The 24,385-nt window shown below is 44.1% G+C and overlaps 1 protein-coding gene across 1 annotated transcript in view; it reads left to right on the forward strand.

The window, feature by feature from the left end:
* Positions 1-800: 800 nt before the first annotated feature.
* LOC143300628 (uncharacterized) overlaps positions 801-24,385 on the forward strand; it is a 28,070-nt gene continuing 4,485 nt past the window's right edge. The window contains exons 1-7 of the mRNA XM_076614428.1: positions 801-1,422; positions 12,391-12,718; positions 15,307-15,706; positions 17,797-18,695; positions 19,787-19,953; positions 21,264-21,417; positions 22,688-22,952. Of these exons, the coding sequence (XP_076470543.1) occupies positions 1,342-1,422; positions 12,391-12,718; positions 15,307-15,706; positions 17,797-18,695; positions 19,787-19,953; positions 21,264-21,417; positions 22,688-22,952 (2,294 nt within the window). The 5' untranslated portion in view covers positions 801-1,341. The remainder of the gene's footprint in view (positions 1,423-12,390; positions 12,719-15,306; positions 15,707-17,796; positions 18,696-19,786; positions 19,954-21,263; positions 21,418-22,687; positions 22,953-24,385) is intronic.

Genomic DNA, 24,385 nt, shown 5'->3' on the forward strand with positions numbered 1-24,385 from the left:
TTCAAAGCCAGTTTTGAGAGAGAGAGAGAGAGAGAGAGAGAGGACAAGACAAGACAAAATTCTTTATTTTTGAGGATAAGAGATATACTGGCGCACTTTTTTTCATCCAGTCCCCGCCCTGAAACAGGGTGTACACTACACAAGACAACATTATAAATGCCAGTGTCATTTCATGCACTACACATTGCTACTTAACGTCATAACACAGTACGTACACAATACTACATAAAGGCATCAACATGGTAATAACACACACACACACACACACACACACACGAGGCACAAGCATAGTATTAATAAACTACATAGGAAAAAAAAACCCCATAGAGAACACACACACACACACACACACACACACTCACACCCTCTCTCTCTCTTACACACACACACACACACACACACACATACACACACACAGAAACACACACACACACACACACACAGGGACAGAGAGAAAAGGGAAAGAAGAGCTTCATAATAACACGGCAACGCTCGAGCAAACGTGTGGATTGATGATTATTAAGTAAGTGAAACCCAGTGACTGATAACATGACCCAGAACACAATATACCCGAAGACCGAAATCTGCATACAGTCGTGATCTTGAATGCTGGGCAGCCTATACTTCGATCATAGATGTGATAAGCGAGTTGTCCACACGGCCATTGAAGTTAAACTGATAGCGCGAGGTCCCTATCAGGTTACGTCCCTTGTCAGCGCAGTGATGTCGCCTGTTGAGGCGAGGCTTGCTGCAGAGATAGCCACAATCTGTATACGTCTCACTTTGAGTTCACATTTCAGCACAGGCAACGCACACAGTAAGACTGACAAGAGCAAGCCGTAACTCATAACTCGAGACTTGTTACAGTTGAGAGTTGAAAGAGCGAGAGAGTCTCTGATAACGTTGTTTTTTTTTTGTTTTTTGTTTTGTTTTTCTCTCTTTGTTTTTTATGTAGCCAGACCACAAAGATTGAGAGAAAGATTCTAATGATACTGAAGTGAATGCCGTCCACCCAGAAGAAGTGAAAGCGCACAATCATAGCGCAACTGGCTACCTCTGTCGAAATGCTGCAAACAAAAAAAACACAACATGTTTCAGTTTCGACGAACGATTCTGCACCGACAGTGACAACAGCACAGCAAGTTGACAGGCCTGTCTCACGCACGTAGCCACAGTCTGCAGACCAACGGTGACATCGTCATCAAACGGTTTGAGGAATCTGGACCCTGTGTGGGACCGTTTGGACAGTTGATTTCTTCGTCTTATGAAACGTACCTTGAAGGAATAATTCTCTCACATCAAAGAAGAGAGAAGTGAGTCTTTCTGTGTAATTGTCCCAGCATGGCAGAGAAGAGCGAAACAACGAAAAGTGGATATCTGGATGTCAAACAGTCCTCCAAGGTGAAAGGGAGGAAGCTAAAGGTAACGTGTTTCTTTCTTCCCCTCTTTCTTTAGACAGTGTGTGTGTGTGTGTGTGTGTGTGTGTGTGTGTGTGTGTGTGTGTGCGCGCGCGTGCGCGCGGGCTCGCGCGCGATTGTATACACACAAATAGATATAGAAGACATGGACATATAAGCAGATATGTAGCCAGATGAATAGATGCACAGACGAAATAGTGTATGGATCGACAGATAAGATTGACAGAGAGACGCAAGGTATTTGAATGTACAAGTATGTACATTGAATGTACAAGTATGTACATTGTGCAAGTGTGTATAAAAGGAATGCATGTACATGTACGTAGGCATGTATATAATTATGTAACAATGTGATTACGTATATATATATGTATGTATGCATGCATGTATGTTAGTGCGTGCGTGCGTGCGCATACACATGCATCCAACCACCTCCCCGTACACACACACACACACACACACACACACACACACACACACACACACACATATATATATATATATACACCTCTACCCCAGCATACAGTCAGGAGACATTTGTTTATATGAGTTTAGTTTCAGTTTTAGTAGCTCAAGGAGGCGTCACTGCGTTCGGACAAATCCATATACGCTACACCACATTTGCCAAGCAGATGCCTGACCAGCAGCGTAACCCAACGCGCTTAGTCAGGCCTTGAGAAAAAAAGGAAAAAAAAGGAAAAAAAGGAAATAAATAACAGATAAATACATAAAAAAGAACTACTACTACTAATAATAATATGTATAAGGCGCAAAAACTTGATGAAGTCAACTATCAGCGTACAAAAAAAAGTAATAAAAATAAATAAATAAATAAAATAAATAAATAGAAAATACAACAATGATGACAAATAAGCAAATAAATGTAAAAAATGCAGACACACATTCACACACACACACACATATGCATAACAGATATGCACCAAACATGCAGCTTCACAGATATGAAAGCACAGTCAAATACACATAAACGTACATGAGCCCCAACACACACACACACACACACACACACATTACCCTGCAGCCCCTCTACCCCCCCCCCCCCTCCTCCACACACTCATTTCTAGGCTACGTATCGCAGCTTCCACGGCACACACACACACACACACACACACACACACACACACACACAGATGCACACTTACTTGTACAAGCACACACACATACGCCCATATGCCCCACCCCCAACCCCACACACATATATACAAAGATATATATATATCTATGCACACCCGCACGTTCCAATTTTCCGTTGCTCCCACAGTGTAGGCATGCATACACACACATACCTCATCCTTTCCTAGATGTAGGTCGCTCGTTGTTGTTGCGTTACCAGCAAGTCTGTCAGCTCGCTCATTTCCCTTAACACCTGCATGTCCCGGGCAGTATGACCATGTAAGTTTTTTAATCTAAAAGTTGCGCATTGCCTTATGCCACTCTGGGCTTCCCATTTCATTTTCAATTTTCTGCATGAGGTTCATTGAGTCGGTTAGAATCATGGCATGTTGGTTTCCCGGCATATGGATAGACGATAGCCACTGGAGGGCATGTGTCACAGCTTCAACTTCCATCGTTAGGCTGGAGGTTGTGACTTTGTAGGCAGCATTCTCTTCCCTAACTGTTTTTCCATTTTGTTTCGCAGTGAATCCCCAACCGGACTGGTCTTTGGTGACTGAGCCATCTGTGTATATGATGATGTCCTCTTCTTTACTGTTTTCTTCCATGAGTAGCTTCGCTTCCGCATCAGTTTTGCCATCTGGCCATTCCCGACAATGTCTTCCTAGAGTGGGTGAAATGGCTGTGTTGAATAGATGGTTGAGGTTTTCGGGGGTTTTCTCCCATTCTTTTGTTTCTTTCAGGTCTTGTAGTCGGCATACTAGCTGGATTGTGTCTTCTGCTTGCCCCATCCATGATCTTCCTCATCCTAAACGGCTGCCGTTTGGTTCTTTGACTGCGTCATGCAGTGGGTTTTGAGGGTTTTCTAATGCTTTGAAGTAGGTCTTAACCTGTTCTAACTTGTTTCTGGCCTGCATTGAAGGAAGGTCAAGCAGGTATCGCATGGTTTCCGTGGGCGTGTCTTTTGTTGTTCCAAGGATCAGCCTCATAGCTTCATTTTGAACTCTTTCTAATTTTAGGAGGTTGCTTTGAGATGGTGTTGTTAGCCCAAGTCCGTAGTCGATCACACTGAGGACGAGTGATTGGTATAGCAGGAAGAGATGGCGTTGTTCAATACCTTTGGTTGCCATTGCTTTTAAGACTGAAAGGCCCTTTTTGCATTTGAGAACAGTATTTTCCGTATGTTTTCTGAAGGTCAGCATCCTGTCGAACTGTATTCCTAGGTAGCGTAGGCATTCAGTTTTCTCGATCTGAATCCCGTCGAATGACACAGAAGGTGATGATTTGCTCGCGGTTCTGTTGTTGAGGGTGCACAGCAATGTTTGGGCTTTCGCTGGATTGATGGAAGATCCTGTGTCTTTGCACCATTGAGCAATATTGTTTAGTTGTTTCTGGACGGCTTTAGTTCTTCCCTGAGCATCTTTCGAAGTTTATATGAACCTATCATAGATACAAACTCAGATCTCAAGCCTATTACAGTCATATCTCTCTATCTACCTATCCATCTCTCTCTCTCTCTCTCTCTCTCTCTCTCTCTCTCTCTCTGTGTGTGTGTGTGTGTGTGTGTGTGTGTGTGTGTGTGTGTGTGTGTGTGTCCACCTACCTTTATGTCTGTTCATCTGTACGTTCATTTATTTGTTTATCATATTTATCTATGTTCCTAATTCCTCACTCGTCTCTTCAACTTGCTTTGTTATGTAAACCTTTCCCTAGTACAGATAGTGAAAGGACGGGAGATAGAATAAGATACGATGATTGGATCAATGAATTAATAAACAGAAAAGAAAACGAATTAGAAATATGAGAAAATAATAAAAAGATTAAAAAAAAAATGATTAAGAGGGAAATGAAAGAAAAGAAATAAAGAAACGGATGAGAAAGTGATAACGCGCGCGCGCGCGCGCGCACACACACACACACACACACACACACACACACACACACACAAATTATGTAGATGAACAGAAAAGAGGTGTGGTGGGAGACAGAGAGCGGTCCAGTCACGCAGCCTGTCCTGTCATTTGTGGAAAAAAAAGGACTAAATTTCTTCAGTTTTCTCTGGATTTTGTGATTATGAAAACATATACGCCTATTTCAATTTATTTCAGTCTGTCATCATCACCCCTGCCTCCCTTAATTAGGATTACCCTCATTTCCCGGCACACAGACAGACGGACGAACATAACCACAAGCGATTATACCTACACAGCGAACTTTGGTGTTAACTGAGAAACAACAACAAACAAACAAAAAACAAAAAACTAGCTGCATTTTTGCGTCTGCAGTTTTTCCATAAATTGAAAACCTTACACTGGAGTATGCTTTCGAGGAGACGTGTTTGAGAATGTTTCTTGAGCCTGACAATGGCCTGTTATCTCATTTATCTCAACCGGATCATTGATTAATTGGTGGGCACGACTCTCGATACTGAATCAATTCTGTGCCTTGTCCTGTTCCATTGTATTCGTGTTTACAGACACAGAGCGTCGGTGACGTCATTGTGACGTAAATTGGATATGATCCTGGTTGGAGGTATCTGGGTCGCGTCTTTTGTGAGTTCGGACATTCTCATCTGGCATTTTTCGTACCAGCTGGCACATAGCCGTGTGATTTATTGTCCTTTAACCCTTGTTAGAAATGGCGATTAGCATGAAACTCATACCCTCAGTGAAACCCCATTGACGTTTGGAAGCACTACAGTGACAAGACGTTCAGCCACACACACACACACACAGAGAACAACAATACTCACACATATACAAACCAGCTTCCCTCTCGAAAAACTAAAATAGAAGCTCAGTGGTGATCAGAATGAATAATGGAATAACCCATTTCACCCACCATCATCATCATCATCATCATCAACATTGTTCTTCGTTTATGAACGGCTAAAACTAGAATCATGTTAGCCCATCACCATCACCCTACATTGTCTTTAGTCATCATTTTTATCATCACCATCACCATCATCACCATCACCATCATCATCATAATTTTCTTTAATTATCATCATCATCATCATCGTGATCAATATTTCGGTTATCAACATTATGAATCCGAATAAGCCCGTCATCTCAGTATCATCACCATGATCATCTTCACTAAAACTTTTCCGATTCTCAATCACGGACGAAGACATCGGATTCTGTGAACCAGCTGTGACTTTCCTTTGGCCATTGCCTTCATTGCGATGGTCCAGTCAACACAGCTGCAAACCAGTCTGTTGAACTGAGGAAGCCTGTCTGTGTTTGTTATCATCATCACCAGGACATGAGATGAGTTCAGCTGGCCCGCTATCTTTGCTGATGATAGCTGACAGCCCTGACCCCACGCAGTCACGAATACGAGTACACAAGCTTTCTGGTTGGGAGTCACTGGTCGATGTACTGACATGACACTGCACCCGTCACTGATCGATATACTGATATGACACTGCACCAGTCACTGATCGATGTACTGACATGACACTGCACCAGTCACTGATCGATGTACTGACATGACACTGCACCAGTCACTGATCGATGCACTGACATGACACTGCACGGTTACTGATCGATGTACTGACGTGACACTGCACCAGTCACTGATCGATATACTGACATGACACTGCACCAGTCACTGACCGATGTACTGATACGACACTGCACCAGTCACTAATGGATGACACTGACCGATGTACTGACATGACACTGCACCAGTCACTGACCGATGTACTGACATGACACTGCGCCAGTCACTGACCGATGTACTGACATGACATGGCACAGTCTCTATCACACTTCGGTAAACGGCCTGGCAGGAAAACGAGTGACATAGCATGAACTGGTTGACCCATCGTCAGCCGGAGTTTCCCTGATTTCAATGTCCAGCAAAATGAACACAGCCCATGTATGTTTCGCTGTTCATCTATTCACCCAGTTTTGTTTCTTCGTTGTTTATGATGATGATGATGATGGTGGTGGTGGTGATGGTTAATAATAGTAATGATATTATTATTATTATTATCATTATCATTATTAGAAGGAGTAGTAGTAGTATTGTTGTTGTTCTTCTTCTTGATATTATTATTATTATTATTATTATTATTATTGTCATCATCATTATCATTATTATCTTCTTAAATGTCAACGCTTGGAACACTGCGATTTTATGATAATGATGATGATGATGATGATGATGATTATCTTCTTCTTCTTCTTGGAAGAAGATCGAAACGCATTTGCTTCACGCATGTTTTTTTTATTTTTATTTTTTATTATTTTTTTTAATACTCATTTTCAGAAAAATATTTTTTTATCTCTAATTTCTTCTGATATTGAACACAATCCTTTTATGAACGGTAAACAAAACTCTCTTCAGCCCCCCCCCCTCACCCCCCTCACCCCCTTCTCTCCCTCTCTCCGCTTCTTCCCCAGTCACATTAATGCATTTTATTCATTTATTTATTTTATTATTTTTATTATTATTTATTCATTTATTGATTTTATTTATTTATCTATTAAAATTTTATTTTATTATTATTATTATTATTATTATTATTATTCATTTATTTATTGATTTTATTTATTAATTTATTAAATTATTTTTTTTTTTTTTGTGCGCTTAGAGTTGATTTCGTCAAGATTTTGCGCCTTATAAATACCATAATAATAATAATTATTATTATTGTTGTTGTTATCTTTATTTATTTATCTATTATTCTTTATTTATTTATTTTATTTTATTTTAAATTTTTTAAAGCCAAAGTAAAAAGAAACAACAACCAGACAGTCTACGCTATAAAGTTGTCCAGCCGAAAAGCTGGCTATGTTGTACTGACAACACTGAACACATCTGGTCCAAGGTTGTCCTCGTAGTCACGCTGTATCATCCACACACATTATGAACGGCTGATGAAGTTTGCCCTGGTAAAAACAAGCGAACAAGCTAGAAAGAGAGACAGAGACATACACAGAGAGAGAGAGAGAGAGAGAGAGAGAGAGAGAGAAACATGCCACGGGCCATTATATATATATATATATATATATATATGTCGGTGTGTGTGTGTGTGTGTAGAGAGAGAGAGAGAGAGAGAGAGACAGAGAGAAGGGGGAGGGAGGGGAGAGGGGCGGGGGGGCGTCAACGATACGAAAATCAATTTATTTTTATTGTACAAGTTTAGCTGAGTAAGTCCATGTACTATAAATATAAATGATTTAAAACAACAACAAACAAAACGGAACAGCAACAACAACAAAAACAGGTTAAGTAAAAAAAAAGAATAAAAAAAAAGAGAGAGGGGTGGTAGGGGTGGGGGCAGAAAGAGACAAAGACACAGAGAGAGAAGAGGGAAGGAAGGAAGGAAGGAAGAGAAAAGGAATGTGTACAGAGAGAAAGAAAGAAAGAGAGGGGGGTATTTGTATTTGTATTTCTTTTTATCACGACAGATTTCTCTGTGTGAAATTCGGGCTGCTCTCCCCAGGGAGAGCATGTCGCTACACTACAGCGCCACCCATTTTTTTTTTTTTAATTTTTTTTTTTTCCTGCGTGCGGTTTTATTTGCTTTTCCTATCGAAGTGGATTTTTCTACAGAATTTTGCCAGGAACAATCCTTTTGTTGCCGTGGGTTCTTTTACGTGCGTTAAGTGCATGCTGCACACGGGACCTCGGTTTATCGTCTCATCCGAATGACTAGCGTCCAGACCACCACTCATGGTCTAGTGGAGGGAGAGAAAATATCGGCGGCTGAGCCGTGATGCGAACCAGCGCGCTCCGATTCTCTAGTTTCCTAGGCGGACACGTTACCTCTAGGCCATCACTCCACAAAAAAGGGTACAAAAGGGAAAGAGAAAAGACAAGGACAGATAAAGAAACGATGAGAAGAAGGGATGCAGAGACCAAACAGTATCAAAGGACACCATTCTCTTCTGGTATCAATGCACACAAGGACATCACACACACACACACAGACGCGCGCGTGCGCTATTGATATTAATAATGATAATAATGGGCATTTATGGCGCTTAATCTTACCAAAGCTCTAAGCGCTTCCAAAAACAATAATACATATAGGACAAGTATACTGGGACGAAACAGCACAGGCATCAAGGGACAGTCACTACTTCCACCACGATTTTGCCATTCTCTTATCACGCATACAACAGATGTACACGAAGAAGGGACACACAAACTGGAGAGGAATGAAATAGAGATGCCAATCAGGATGTGAAAAGAGTGGTTTTAAGAGAAGATTTGAAGGATGACAGAGAATCCGAACTGCGGAGGGAAAGAGGGGGCCTGGAAAAAGAATTATCATTCATTAAATACTTTTTTTTCTTCTATTTATTTTATTTTATTTTATTTTATTTGTCTGTCTATTTTTTTATATGTATTTCTGTTTCTATTTTTCGTTTTAATCCATTAAATAATGAGTTGATTGTTTCGATTATCTATTATTCATGTATTTATGTATCTTATTTTACTTCATTTTATCTTATTGTATTTTCCTTCAAGGGCCTGCACTGATCAGAACTTTCCTGCATAACGCCAAAATTTACTTTACACTGATCTTCTCTTGAATAGATCTCGTCATTCAGAAAAGAACGACAATCTGAACTGTCTCTCCGTGAAATTAAATGTTTTAGAACGAGTGCTGACGACAATGACTGTTGCATCGGTACTTTACGTCACTCGGCTGAAGATTGAGCAGGGATTCGTTATCATTTCTGCCTGCAAGTTAAATTAACAGCAGTTCGAGAATGACGGCACCACACACGTTTCTCTCTCTCTCCCTCTCTCTCTCTCTCTCTCTCTCTCTGTGTTTGCATGTTATTTTTAATGTTTTGTGTTTAACTTTTGTTGTTGTTGTTGTTACTGTCTACAGTGGCCGTACCGATTTTTTCTTTCTTTTTCTTCTTGTGTGTGTGTGTGTGAGGACATGGTGTAAAGAAGCTTTCAGCTCATCCAGTTTACCCTCAATAATACATTTGTTCTCTCTCTCTCTCTCTCTGCCTCTGTCTCTCTATCTCCCTCAATACACACACACAAACGCGCGCGCGCGTGCACGCACGCACACACACACACACACACACACACACACACACACACACAAACACAGGCTCGCATATGCGCGCGCGCGTGCACGCACAGACACACACACATGCACACACACACACGCACACACACACACACACACACACACGCACGAACGCACACACACACACACACACACGCACGCACGCACACACACACACACACACACACACACACACGCACACACACACACACACACACACACGCACACACACACACACACACACACGCACGCACGCACACACACACACACACACACACACACACACACACACACACACACACACACACACTATTCCCGAGGACGAACCGTGACTGGGGCACAACAAGGTGACTTGGAGCAGGCAGGCGATTTGTATTGATAATCAGTGACAACCATAACGCCAAGGCATACTGCCTGGAATCTGATGGACCCTGAATGCCCTCTTGTCAGAGTCACACTTCACAGCAACCATCCTCATCTCCTGGATTCTGTTGGCAGAATGTAGAGTGAAACAGACTGAAAAAGAAAGAAAAAAAAGAAAGAGAAAAAGAGCAGATGTAGGACAATTCAAATGTTCTTTTCTTTCTTTTTTCTTCTCTCTCTCCCTTATTCATTCCAATTATTTGTTATTATCATTGTTGTTGTTGCAACAACCACTAGTTGTAGTATTGTTGTTGTTGTCATTGTTTTTGTTTTATTTACTTGCTGTTGTCGGTCTGTTTTACAGTCACAGATACAGAGATGCATACACACATACATACGCACGCGTGTCCGCCCGCACAGACACACAGACACATACACACATACAAACACGTACGCACACATACACACACGCACACACATACATACACATGCACAAACACACACAGGCACACATTCACTCACATAGACAGATACAGACAGAGGGACAGACAGACACAAGCACGCGCGCGCGCGCACTCACACACTCATACACATACACACGCACACACACACACACATTTTCATGCGTACCCTCTCTCTCTCTTCTTCTTCTTCTTCTTGTTCTTCTTCTTCTCCTCCTTCTTCTCCTCCTCCTCACACACACAGACACACACACACACACACACACACACACACACACACACACACACACACACACACACATATCACAGTCAGTTTTGTTAGATCACAGATTCAAAGTACTCACCCTTATCACTGATGATACATACAGAAAGACCAATTCTCAGTGTCCAACGGAAGTTGAAAGGAAAAATCATAGTATTTTATGCCAGTTCTTGCTGCTGAACTTATTGCAATTATTTGCCCTTGAACTGTCTTCATTATCTCCCATTTACCATTGCCAAGTTACCATGTGTATGTGGATTCATAGTGTATATTGCGTACATTGAATTCCACTGAACTGCAAAATGAAATCTAATCTTATAACATGAAATAGTCTGATTATACACCATTTGAGTTTAGCAGGAACTAATGTATCTTTGCTGTGTCTATTTATTATACATACCAACTTTGTTTCTGTTGTCATCAGTATGTAATTTTGTTTGAAATTTTGTTTTGATGATGTGTCGGTTAACAGCCAATTCATCATAAATCCTGTTGGACAATTGTATTTCATTAATATTATTTTATTGGGAATTGCATTGTACATGTAATATATTCAAACTTATGTATGTATATAGAAGTGCGTGCATGTGTGTGTAAGAATGTGTGGAGGCATGCAGAGATTGCACAGATGTAGTATACCTATTATCAGTACTTTTATTTAACGCCTTTTTTTGTACAATACCTTTGTAAAGTCATGTTATATTGGACGAATGTATATGGTTTGAATGCGTTTCTATGCGCCCAGAACCGAATGCTAGGCGCTTTGTTAACAACAGTTACCATAATAGTTATTACGAAAGAGATTTGGTCTTTATTGCTAGATTACTGATATCATCTGTCTCTGTCTCTGTCTCTCTCTCAGTGTGAATACAGCAATAAGACAGGCGATAGTCTGGAAAATGACAACGATCACTGTTTCTTTTGATGCACTCACTCCGAAGACGGTCGTGTCAAAAGTAGCAAATATTTTATATATTTGAGCGTGAAAATTACACTTCACTCTGGTGTGATTCATAGTTCGTAATCAGACGAATAAAAACTCTTTACATGAAGGAAATCGCTGCTTTCACACACAATATCATAGTTTTGACCTTTCAACCCAAATAATTCTCCTCGGATACCACCATTAACATTTTGACCCTTAAAATCAAGTGATCGCTTAACAAACACGACGAGGTTGACATTGACCTTTTGACCCTAATAAGTCTCCATGGACACCACGAACATTAACATGTTGACCGTTTGAATAAAAAAAAAATCGCTCTCAGATACCAAGAAGATGACAATATCGACCTTTTGACTCGAATTATACGCCGTAAGATGATAATATCCACCTTTTGACACGAGTCCTACGCCATAGACATCCCCATCTGTTTTTGACTGGAAAATCAAACTGCGCGTCTAGTCATTCGGATGAGACTATAAACCGAGGCCCCGTGTGCAGCACGCACTTGGTGCACTGAAAAAGAACCCATGGCAACAAAAGTGTTGTCCTCTGGCAAAATTAAGTAAATACAAAACCACTCTGATAGGTACACAAATACATAAGAATGCACTCAAGGATTGACAAGCGCGTTAGGCAGTGTTGCTGTCAGTTATCTGCTAAGCAGATGCGGTGTAGCGTATATGGATTTGCCCGAACGCAGTGAAAGTGAAAGCGAAAGTGAAAATGAAAGTGAAAGTGAAACTGTGCCGCAGACGTGGCGCCGGCGGTGGGTGGTGGTGAGGAAGATGACGGACCTGGCTGCCGGCACCCTGTCGGCCCGCGTCGACCTCCACCCCTGCGACCCCGCCTCGCGCCAAGGTCAAGGTCAGGGTCAAGGTCAGGCGGAGCGCGTGACCTTTGTGCTGGACCCGCTGAGCGAGGTGCGGGAGGCCAACTCCAGGACCCACCCCTTCGCCTTCGAGCTGCTGGAGGTGGAGCCCGTGCTGGTGCTGTCCGGCACGTGCCGCGAGGAGTCACGTGACTGGGTCACGGCGCTCAGCCACATGTTCTTCGCGGGCGACGTCAGCGCCAGGTTTATGGGTGAGTGACATACATGTGTGTGTGTGTGTGTGTGTGTGTGTGTGTGTGTGTGTGTGTGTGTGTGTGTGTGTGTGTGTTCGTGTGTGTGTGTGTGTGTGTGTGTGTGTGTGTGTGTGTGTGTGACAATAAAAAAAAACTTATTCTGCTGAAGAAAGATTCGGAAGAGATCGTTGCAATACAACGTCAGCGAAAAAAAAGGCCAACAATTTTTCTTGTTGGAAGAGGCTTTCTGTGTAATTTATTTCATGCAGCCAGGACAGTTTGGTTAAACTTAAGTAATGTTGCAAAGATGAGCAACGTAGTCTGATCTATCCCGAGGTTTAATACCAGAAAAAATACCATCAACATTTCTGTTGTGTTTCATATAGTTTGTATTCTGTTTCTGATAGTTATGTTATTCTAATTGTTTATGTTTAATTTTGGTGTAAAATACTATTGCTGTTATATAATATCCTCCATGCCCCAAAAGGGATGAACGGATAGATATTCTTGATTCTTGTGTGCCGTGTCCGCGCGATGTCACTGAGTGTGACCAAAGCCTGACTGAACCACACAGGAATCGGATGGTTGAGCGCCTAAAGGCAGCTGTTGGCTTTACCCAGGTAGGCAGCTTGTTTCCGCGAATGACTCCGCGTTTGCGAAGCGCTTTGGGTTTGATCTCAGAGCTAAGACAGAAGCTGTATAAGTAAGTATCTTTAACCCCCCCCCCCCCCCCCCCCCGAGTACTTGAACTGTCAGCGATCTGATTTATCGTCAATGTTGAATTTAAGCTTAGCAACTCCCATTCCCCAATCCACATACCCCTCCAAAAAAGTGTGATGTTTAGAATGTCGTCTCTCCACCTACTTGCGAGAAAAATTTTTTTTCAACGCAAACAACAACAGCAAAACACACACAAACACAAAACAATGTGCTTTTAAAATCATTCTTATGCAGGCATCGTTCGCACAGACAGCTAAAGAAATAGGCAGACAGACAGACAGACAGACAGACAGACAAACAGACAAACAGACATACTGACAGACAGATAGACAGATAGACAAACAGACAGACTGCAGACAAATTAAACAGGCAGGCAGATAACAGATAAGCAGATCACACGGATATGCATGCAGGTGGGCAGAAAGACAGACATGCAAACTGCCAACCAGACAGAAAAGTTGGCAGGCAGACAGACGGAATGACAGACGAGCAAACAGGAAGGCAGAAAAAAAATGCTGAAGATCTTTGTTCTATTGATCGATCGGCATTAACGTGCTGATCACTCTTGTGGTTGGTGCAGTCTGGTTAGGACTGTTGACACGTCCTGTTATCGGACTGTAGCCTGTTTCGAAAGCCCACCGAATTCTGACATGAATAACAGGATATGTAAAGATTGGAAAAAAGTCTCACCCTTAGTGTGCAACATGTTGCCAGGCTTGAACTCAGGACCTTCAGATTGAAAATCCAGTGTTGTGACCAGTCGTCTGTCACGCCGTCTACTTGTTATCTAAGATAAGATAAGATAAGATAAGAATAACTTTATTATCTCCAACTGGAGAAATTTGGTCAGGTGCATTATCACAACATAGACAAGTAAACAACATGGGGACCATAACTGTAAAAGTCAACAACAGCTTTTACGAATATTACGAAGATACAAATGTAAAAAATATCACATACACCGTTTCATACATACATCCACACACTGCAGGTAATAACTAGTATTCTTAATGTAAAAACAGAAAGAATTAAGAAACATTATTTGAATATAATTATAAACATAGCCTACTATACTGCACATTGATTATAATAGACAGATAAGATAAGAATAAAGATAAATTGCGGAAAACCGCAACCAGATAATCAGCACACACCCGCACCCCCACCCCCACCCCCACCCACCCCACACACGCGGATTACTTGATTAAAACCGGCCGTCCTTCCATCAGCCGTGAAGAAACCGATCTTCCCTGGTTTCAGTAAGGATTCAGTTTGTCTTCCTTGATTTCAGTTGTGATTAACCGGTTTTATATGGTTTGAGTTAACCAGTCTTCCCTGATTTCAGTCAGGAATTAACCGGTCTTCCTTGGTTTCAGACATTTTTAATTGGTCTTCCTTTGTTTCAGTTGTGATTTAATTGGTTTTCTTTCGTTTCAGTTAACCGGTCTTCTTTGTTTCAGTTATGATTTAACTGGTTTTCTTTCGTTTCAGTTAACCGGTCATCCCAGTTGTGAATCAACCAGTTTTTCTCAGTTTAGTTGCAAATCAACCGGTCCTACATCGTGTGACGCTGTTTTCGTCTGTGTGTGTGTGTGTGTGTGTGTGTGTGTGTGTGTGTGTGTGTGTGTGTGTTGGATGTCTTGAAACCAGGGAGTCACCGCTGAAACTTAAGTGAAAATACCATTTCCTTTTAGACTTTTTTCACCTCTCAGTATAAGTGTGCAAAATACGTGAATTCTTATCAGAATGGACAAAAACAATTGCTTGAATTATGATACATTAAATACTCACACGTGTGTGTGTGTGTGTGTGTGTGTGTGTGTGTGTGTGTGTGTGTGTGTGTGTGTGTGTGTGTGTGTGTGCGCGCGCGCGCGCGCGTTTTCTAGCCTCGTACACAGTGACCATACAGCCGAACAACGACTCAAGACGTTTTGAGCTGAGCGGCCTGTACACTCTGTGCATCTCCCCTGAAGGGGTGTCCCTCAAGGCACGTGCCTCCACGCAGCGCGAGCTGGCCAAGAAGTTCCTCACCATGGAGAACCCTTGCTACGACAGCAAAGCCCACAAACGCAGCAGCTCCTACGACTGCGACAAGCGAGCAGACAGCCAGAACGGGGGCCTGCATGCAGAGTCCACAAGGAAAGGCAGAGAGGAGGAGGAGGAGGAGGGGGAAGAGGAGGAGGAGGAGGAGGGGGTGGTGCTGTCCTGGAGACTGTCCATGCTGAAGAGGTTCGACGTGGAGGACAAGCCAGGGCAGCCGTTACTCTTCCTCTTCGACTGTGGCCCGTGAGTGGATTGACCTTTGATGGTGTGTGCATGTGTGTGTGTGTGTGTGTGTGTGTGTGTGTGTGTGTCGTGTGTGTGCATGTGCGTGTGCGTGTGTCCGTTTGTGCGATTGTGCGTGCGTATGTGTGTAAATGTTAAAATTCACACACACACACACACACACACACACACACACACACACACACACACACATTTCCTGATCTGACTGCTCTTTTATTTTATTTGATGCTGTCTCTGTGTCTTCGAGTGTTTGAGACTATTCCTTTTTATCTTTCTTCAGTATTTTTGTTTTCTGTTCAGATGCCACGTTGCATGTCTACAGTTCTTTGTATATATGTAATAATCATAATATTTTATTTTTATATAGCGCTATAATACAAGCATAAGTAAACTCTATTCAGATAAAACAACAACAACAACAACACCGAAACACTAATTAGCAGGTCAAAATACAACAGGCAGAATAAACAGAGCACACAGAGCCAAGAATGTATTTACCTCTGCTCAGAACTGACATGGACTGGTGACGCAGCAGCGGAAGTGAAGACAAGAATCTCCAAGGCCACACACGTGTTTGTGTCACTCAAGAACGCCCGTAAGACTGGCGCCATCAGCACCAAAACTTGATCCCATTGTTCGGACGCAATAGCCGAGTAGTCAAAGCGTTGGACTTTCAATCTGACGGTCCCAGGTTAGAATCTCGGTGACGGCGCCTGGTGGGTAAAGGGTGGAGATTTTTCCCATCTCCCAGGTCAACATATTTGCAGACCTGCTAGTGCCTGAACCCCCTTCGTGTGTATGCGCACGCAGAACACCAAATACGCACATTAAAGATCCTGTAATCCATGTCAGCGTTCGGTGGGTTATGGAAACAAGAACATACCCAGCATGCACCCCCCCGAAAACAGAGTATTTGTATTTGTATTTCTTTTTATCACAACAGATTTCTCTGTGTGAAATTCGGGCTGCTCTCCCCAGGGAGAGCGCGTCGCTACACTACAGCGCCACCCATTTTTTGGGTATTTTTTCCTGCGTGCAGTTTTATTTGTTTTTCCTATCGAAGTGGATTTTTCTACAGAATTTTGCCAGGAACAACCCTTTTGTTGCCGTGTGTTCTTTTACGTGCGCTAAGTGCATGTTGCACACGGGACCTCGGTTTATCGTCTCATCCGAATGACTAGCGTCCAGACCACCACTCAAGGTCTAGTGGAGGAGGAGAAATTATCGGCGGCTGAGCCGTGATTCGAACCAGCGCGCTCAGATTCTCTCGCTTTCTAGGCGGACGCGTTACCTCTAGGCCATCACTCCACACAGTATGGCTGCCTACATGGTGGGGGTAAATAAACAAAATGGTCATGCACGAAAAAATGTCTGTATATGTGTACGTGACTGAAACCTGATTGAACAACACAGGAAACGAATGATGAGCGCCCAATGACAGCTGTCCGTCGGCTCTGTCCAGGTAGGCAGCCTGTTGTGTAAATGACCCCGTGTTTGTAAATCACTAAGAGCTTTGTCTCCGACCGAGGACAGGTGCTATATAAGTATCAACATCATTGTCATTATTACGACAGTTGAAAAGAACTAAAGGAGAACGGCTGGGGGAAACAAGTAAAGAAACACAAGACAGGCATCAGTGGATGTATGTGGTTGCGGCCTTGTGTGCCTCAGGGCACAGTTTCAGTTTCTCAAGGAGGCGTTACTGCGTCCGGACAAATTCATACACGCTACACCACATCTGCTAGGCATTGTGTACCAACCGGAGTGGATTTCTCCAACATAGTTTTGCCAGTTGACAACACTTTTGTTACCATGGGTTCTTATTCAGTGCGCTATGTGCGAGTTTCACACAGGATCTATGTTTATCGTCTCGTTCTAATGACTAGACGTTCAGTTTGATTCTTCCAGTCCAACTTGGTAGAAAGGGCAAGAGCAGGAATGGAACTCAGACCCTCACGGACTCTGTATTGGTCGATAAGCGTCTTAAGTATTCAGCCACCTTATTCATGGCACAAAGACGATAGGGTAAGTAAGTTGTTCCCAGACTGCAGTCCTGAATGTGCTGCATTGATGACCTGTTTCATGGGCAGGCACTCTCCCACAGGCGAGGCCACCTTTCAGTTCATCACGGATGAAGCTCACCGGATCCTGGAGTCCTTTCGGAAATGCATCAAGATTGTCATGGAGAAACGCAAACACCTGGATCGCTACGCCTCGACCCCTGACCTCCGGCCACCCAGGAACCGAACCATCTCCACCGTCACGGGCTACCAGGCCCTCCTGGCCCGCTCGGCCAATGGCCAACGTGTGCAGAGGACTTCAGAGGCCGAGTTCGAAGCTTCGGAGCACGGCTTGCTCATCAACCGGTCAATGTCCATGAGCTCCAGCTCCAGCACTACCCCCGTATCTCCCACGTCCTCCGCCGGAGAGTTCCTAATGTCGGAGGACAGCGTGAAGGGCGAGTCCAGGGAGAAGAGCGTGGCAGTGCGGTCTCCCAGACAACGCATCTCCGTGGTCAGCATGCCGTCAGGCTTCCTCAGCAGCTCCCCGAGGACTTCCGACACCTTTGGCAGTTACCAGCTGCCCGCCTTCCCGAGCAGTTCACCCCGAGGACAGGACCACTTGGGCAGCTTCATGCAGCAGCAGATGGTGCTCCAGCAGCAGCAGCCTGATCAAGCGTGGCCCATGCAGCAGGTGTCAGCATGGCCACCACAACAGGTCAACTCTCCCTTCTTTCCCGCTCCCCTCTCCTCCCCTGTGCCACCATCGCCTGTCCAGAGGAACCATCGTCAGCCTTTCCAGCTGGAGAACCCCCAGCAGCAGCAGCTGCAGCTATGGATCCAGCAGCAGCAGCAGCAGCAAGGGAACCAGCTCGCTTCGCCCGGGACTCCGCCCCCATGCAGACTGCGGATAAGGAGAAATTCGTCCGTCCCCGACACCCTGAGCTTTCCCACGGAAATTGGAGACTTCGACAAGATCGATAGCGACGGTAAGAGATCGTTTCACTTCATTTTACAGTTATCAAACAAGTTGTGTTTTCAATGCAGACGGTAACAGACGATATAATTTCATTTCGTTACGAAGCAGATGATTAGGGGATATAGTATTTCGTCCAGTTATAAAGCCACTTCACAAAACCAGAGGTTAGGTTTTCTTCTCCATCGTGTATGTGCACACGGAGAAGACAAAATTGACAAATACGCATGTCAAATATCCCGTTGTTCAGGTCAGCATTCGTTGGACTGTGGAAACACGAATCCATCAGTGTGCACAGAGCCGTTATTCTGACCACCTTCTCTGGGGCTCCGAGTCATGGATCACGTGTGGTCATCACCTGAGACATCCTGAACGTTTCCACCAACGCTGCCTCCGCAGCATCCTCAACATCAGCTGGAGCGACTTTGTCACCAAACCCGAAGTCCTCGAGCCGAAGCGGGGATCACCAACATCGAGGCCATGCTTTTGAAGATATAACTGTGTTGGGACTGAGCATATCATCAGGCCGGAGGACCACCGCCTGCCCAAGATTGTGCTGCACGGGGAACTTTCCACTGGCCACCATGACAGAGGGACGCTCCCCCCAAAAGAGGTACCAGGACTCTTTAAAGAAATCCCTTGGAGTCTGTCACATTGACCATCGACAGCGGTCCACTCTATCCGTACATTGTGCGACCTGGCGGCACACCATCCCCACAAAGCTGTCACGTCTTACGATGACACACGCAGATCCTGACTGGAGGGAAAAGGGAAAGGGATGAAAACACATGACATCACAACAACTGACCCAGGACAGGGTTTCCCTTGCAGCTGCTGCTGCGGACACACCTGCTGTCCCGAAATGGCCTCGTCAGCCATCAGCGACATTCAGCAGATGTGGAGAACCCCTTTCCTAAATCTTCCACTGAGCCATACCATGATGATGAAGCTTTTACTATTTCATCGTATCTAAATTGTTTCGTTGCTATTTTACTTTGCTTTGCTTTTGTTTCATTTTCGTTTTCATTTCATTTCACTTCGTTTCATTTCATTTTTGTTTCAGATTCTTTTTTATTTCATCTTGGTCCGTTTATGTTTTTCCAGTCCTCTTACGCAGGCGCACCAGCTCGTTGAATGCCGACAAGCCGTTCGCGTCAGGGTCCATCTGTTCGGCAGATTCCGGCGTCGTCACGGACCCCACGAACCCGCGCAAGGGAAGTAACTCTTTTGGCAGCACCATGTCCACAGAATCCAGTCGTTCTGGACGCAAGGTGTGTGGGAAATAGCCTGTTAAACTCGTTCAAACACACACACACACACACACACACACACACACACACACACACACACACACACACACACACATTTCATCGTTCATCATCGTTCACCATAACCTCCATCACCACCACCACAATGCATCATTATTATCATTATAACCACCCCACCACAATCGTTAATAATCAATAACCATTGTTATCGTCTCCATCATAGTCTCATCGCGGTCATCGGGGGTGACGACAATGACTCACGTCATACATAAGACCTATGGACACAGATCGTTTTCTTTTCAATAGCCAAAGACGTGGAACAAGCTCCCTGATAACCTCCGTCATTCTGATTCCCTCGCATCTTTTAAATCTCGTCTCAAAACTCACCTTTTCCCTCAGCAATAAGTTCAATTTTGGCAGGTCCACTTCTTTTGCGTTAGCTGTGCTTGACTATGTGTGTATACATATGTATGTGTACATAACTACATGCATGTATATGAATGTGTATTGTGTGTGCGTGTGCGTGTGTTTATGTAAGTTTGTGCCTGCCTATGTGTGCGTATGTGTTAGGGTAGCTGTTAGATACACATGTATGTTAAAATGTATGTATGCAGCGTGTGGTGTGTGTGTGTGTGTGTGTGTGTGTGTGTGTGTGTGTGTGTGTGTGTGTGTGTGTGTGTAGTCACATTTTGGTGTGTGTATGTAACATAGATATGATGTATTATGTTAAAAAAAGCGTTTTTGTAAAGCACCTAGAGCAGATTTCTGGATAGTGTGCTATATAAGTATCCATTATTATTATTATACATTTCAGACGCCGTGGCGAAATCGGTTAAGCTCTGAACTACTGGTCCAGCGCTGACAAGTGATCAGGGGTTCGAGGCTCCCTTTCAGCCCGGTGTCAGGCCTTGAGTGCACGCTTCTATATTTTGTGTACCCATCAGAGTGGATTTCTTTTAACACAATTTTGCCAGAGGACAACACTCTCGTTGCCATGGGTTCTTTTTCAGTGCGCCAAGTGCGTGCTGCACACGGGACCTCGTTTTATCGTCTCATCCGAAAGACTAGACGCTTGATTTCCCAGTCAAACTTGGTAGAATGGGCGACAGCGTGAGTTATTCGTTTGTCATCACTCCATCCAGGTTTGAACAGGTACCTGACTTCGGGTGGAGGAGGTTTAAACTGGGCGGAAGGAGAAGATTGGGCCCCGCCTTCCTATGCCGAGCACTAGACACGATAGATATGATTTCGCTGCCTCAATGACCGTAGAAGGCGGTGTGGCTTTCAACTTGAACGTTGCGTTACCATTTCAGGCGAGTGAGGGGGTGAGTCCCATTCTGGAGTCTCCGCTCGGGGTTGCGGTGGGGCCCAGTGGTCAGCCAAAGTTTGTGTTTTCGGGGGAGTCGGGTTTGACCCCTGACACTGCTGCCCACATCTACCAAGACCTGGACAGTATCAAGGCGGAAGGTATGTGTGTGTAAGAATGTGACGTTCACCAGCACGCGGAAACCTGTGCTGTGTGTGTGTGTGTGTGTGTGTGTGTGTGTGTGTGTGTGTGTGTGTGTGTGTGTGTGTGTGTGTGTACATGTGTTAGTCATGTGTACGTTTGAAAGGGTGAGGCGGGAGGCGAGTGTGCTTGCGTACGCTCATACAGGCATAGACACACGCTTCTCCCTCACACACACACACACACACGCACACGCACACGCACACGCTGTACACAAATACAACAGAATTAACACAACGTGTGATTAAAGACTGAAATTTTTGTGTTATACCTTTATTCCCATGGTTTAAACAGTTCACTGCCAAATTATAAACTAAACAGTTCACTGCCAAACTGTAAACTATTAATTATCTTGAGGAAACATGTTTATTATTGACAGGATGCTGAGCAAAACAAACAAGCAACAAACTCTACACGGTATTGATACTCATAGTACATTTCCCAAAGGGACACGTAACGTTCAGTAAAAACTAGAGAGGCAAGGCCTTCAAGACTCACTTGGAACATGGACTTAAACCAATAAAGGAATTGTGAAAAAGGCACCGGAAAAAAATCACTCTGACAAAAAGTCGGACTGACGTGACCTTGACCTTTGGCATCTAAATTCACACAACACTGATGTTGTGGAGAAAACAAATCACGATATAGCATACCATGCCGAATGAACATTGGATGAAATAACAACAGCAGACAACACCACCACCAGCATATGTTTGTGAGTGTGCACTTACGTGGTTTTCCACAAAAACGCGAATAAACAAACAACCCCCCTCACCCCCCCAAAAAAAACCCAAACAAAACAACAAAACACAAAAAAACAACCCCACAACAAACAAAACAAAAAACCCCACAAAAAACCCACAAAAAACAACAACCCCAAAACAAACCAGCAGCAACAATAACAACAACTTGAAACCATAAAAAAAACTACTGCTACTACAACAACAACTACTACTGCTACTACCACCATCACCACCATCACTACTACAACTTCAAAATACAAATACTACCTCTATGTACAGCATTAATGATAAAATTGATGATAGTAAAATAAAATAAAAGAAAAAGAAAAAAAAGAACAAGTACAACAACAATACTAACGACAACAAAGAACAAACCACAATTACTGTTGATGGTAACGATAACGATAACAATAACAGCAGCAACTACTGCGACCGCAACAACCACCACCACCACCACCACACCAACAATACCTACCTCGTCCCACAGGCAGCCAGGCCACCAGACGCCGAAGCTCCAGCAATCAGGAGATGGGTCGCAGACGTCACTCCACGGGCAACGTGTCCCACAGCGACTACGAGGAGCTGGATGCCGTGAAGAAGAGCCCGGGTGGCGACGGGCCGGGTGGGGCCCGGGTGGACAGCCCGCCGGAGCTGCCCGCCAGACCCTCCTTCTTCGGACAGGGGAAGACCCCCTCCCCCGGGCGAAAGGGGCTGGCGGGGGTTTTGCAGGGACTTCGCTCTCTGTCGTTCAGGTGAGGGGGCTTTGCAACCTGAGTTATCGGTGCTGGCCAGTAACTGCCGTGTCCTGTGTTGCTGTTGCTGTCATTTTTTTGCTGTTGTTGGAAGGTGGCAGAATGGTTAAGACGCTCAGCTGCCAATACAGAGAGTCTGTGAGGGTGTGGGTTCGAATCCCTCTCTCGCCCTTTCTCCCAAGTTTGACTGGGAAATCAAACTGAGCGTCTAGTCTTTCGGATGAGACGATAAACCGAGGTCCCGTGTGCAGCACGCACTTGGCGCACTGAAAAAGAACCCATGGTAACGAGAGTGCTGCCCTCTGGCAAAATTGTGTTGAAAGAAATCCACTCTGATAGGTACACAAAATATATAAGCGCGAACTCAAGGCCTGACAAGGGCTGTCAGGCATCTGCCTAGCAGATGTGGTGTAGCGTATATGGATTTGTCCGAACGCAGTGACGCCTCCTTGAGAAACTGAAACTGTTGTTGTTGCTGTTGTCATTTTCACTTTTGTTGGTAATCAATTCCTGTTGTTGTTGTTGCTGCTGCTGTCATTTTTGCTGTTGTTATTACCGTTGTTGTTTTGTTGTTTGTTTTTACGAATCAGCTCACACTGCTTTAACTTAAGTGCAGGTAACCTCAGAGGCAATCTTCAAGGCTGAAAACATAACAATGATGATGAGTACCTATTAATCAGAATCGGAAGATGAATGACATTATGACAACTGAGAATGTCAGCATACACACACGCGCGAGTGCCAGCACACACACACACACACACACACACACACACACACACACACACACACACGAACAAACGTTCACACATACGCACGGAGACACAAACATACACACTCACTCAGAATTTAAAGCCAAGCTATAAGCACACACATCACCATAAAGGGATTTCCTAATTTTTCAAGAACTGGATTGTTCCCGATTACATCCCGAAAAGCAGTGGTATGTTTGTCTGTTATCATGTATATTCCTGCATTAAGTATGATGGTCAACATGATCGACCTGTCACAAGGCAAGAAAGAAATGTACAACAACAACAAAAAACGTGGTGCAGAGGAAGATGGATTAGGAGAGGTTTGTCCAGATTGCACTGTACCGTACTGTGCTGTGCTGTGCTGTGCTGCGCTGCGCTGCGCTGTGCTGTACTGTACTGTGCTGTGCTGTGCTGCGCTGTGCTGTACTGTACTGTGCTGTGCTGTGTTATGCTGTGCTGTGCTGTGCTGTGCTGCGCTGCGCTGCGCTGTGCTGTACTGTACTGTGCTGTGCTGTGCTGCGCTGTGCTGTACTGTGCTGTACTGTGCTGTGCTGTACTGTACTATACTGTGCTGTGCTGTGCTGTGCTGTGTTGTGCTGTACTGTGATGGCTTATCCTGCTTTAGTAGCGCCATGATGTTCTGTGCTGTATTTTGACTGGGGTGTGATGTCTCACGTA

Source organism: Babylonia areolata, chromosome 26, assembly GCF_041734735.1.
Source record: "Babylonia areolata isolate BAREFJ2019XMU chromosome 26, ASM4173473v1, whole genome shotgun sequence".
In the NCBI taxonomy this organism is placed as follows: Eukaryota; Metazoa; Mollusca; class Gastropoda; order Neogastropoda; family Buccinidae; genus Babylonia; species Babylonia areolata.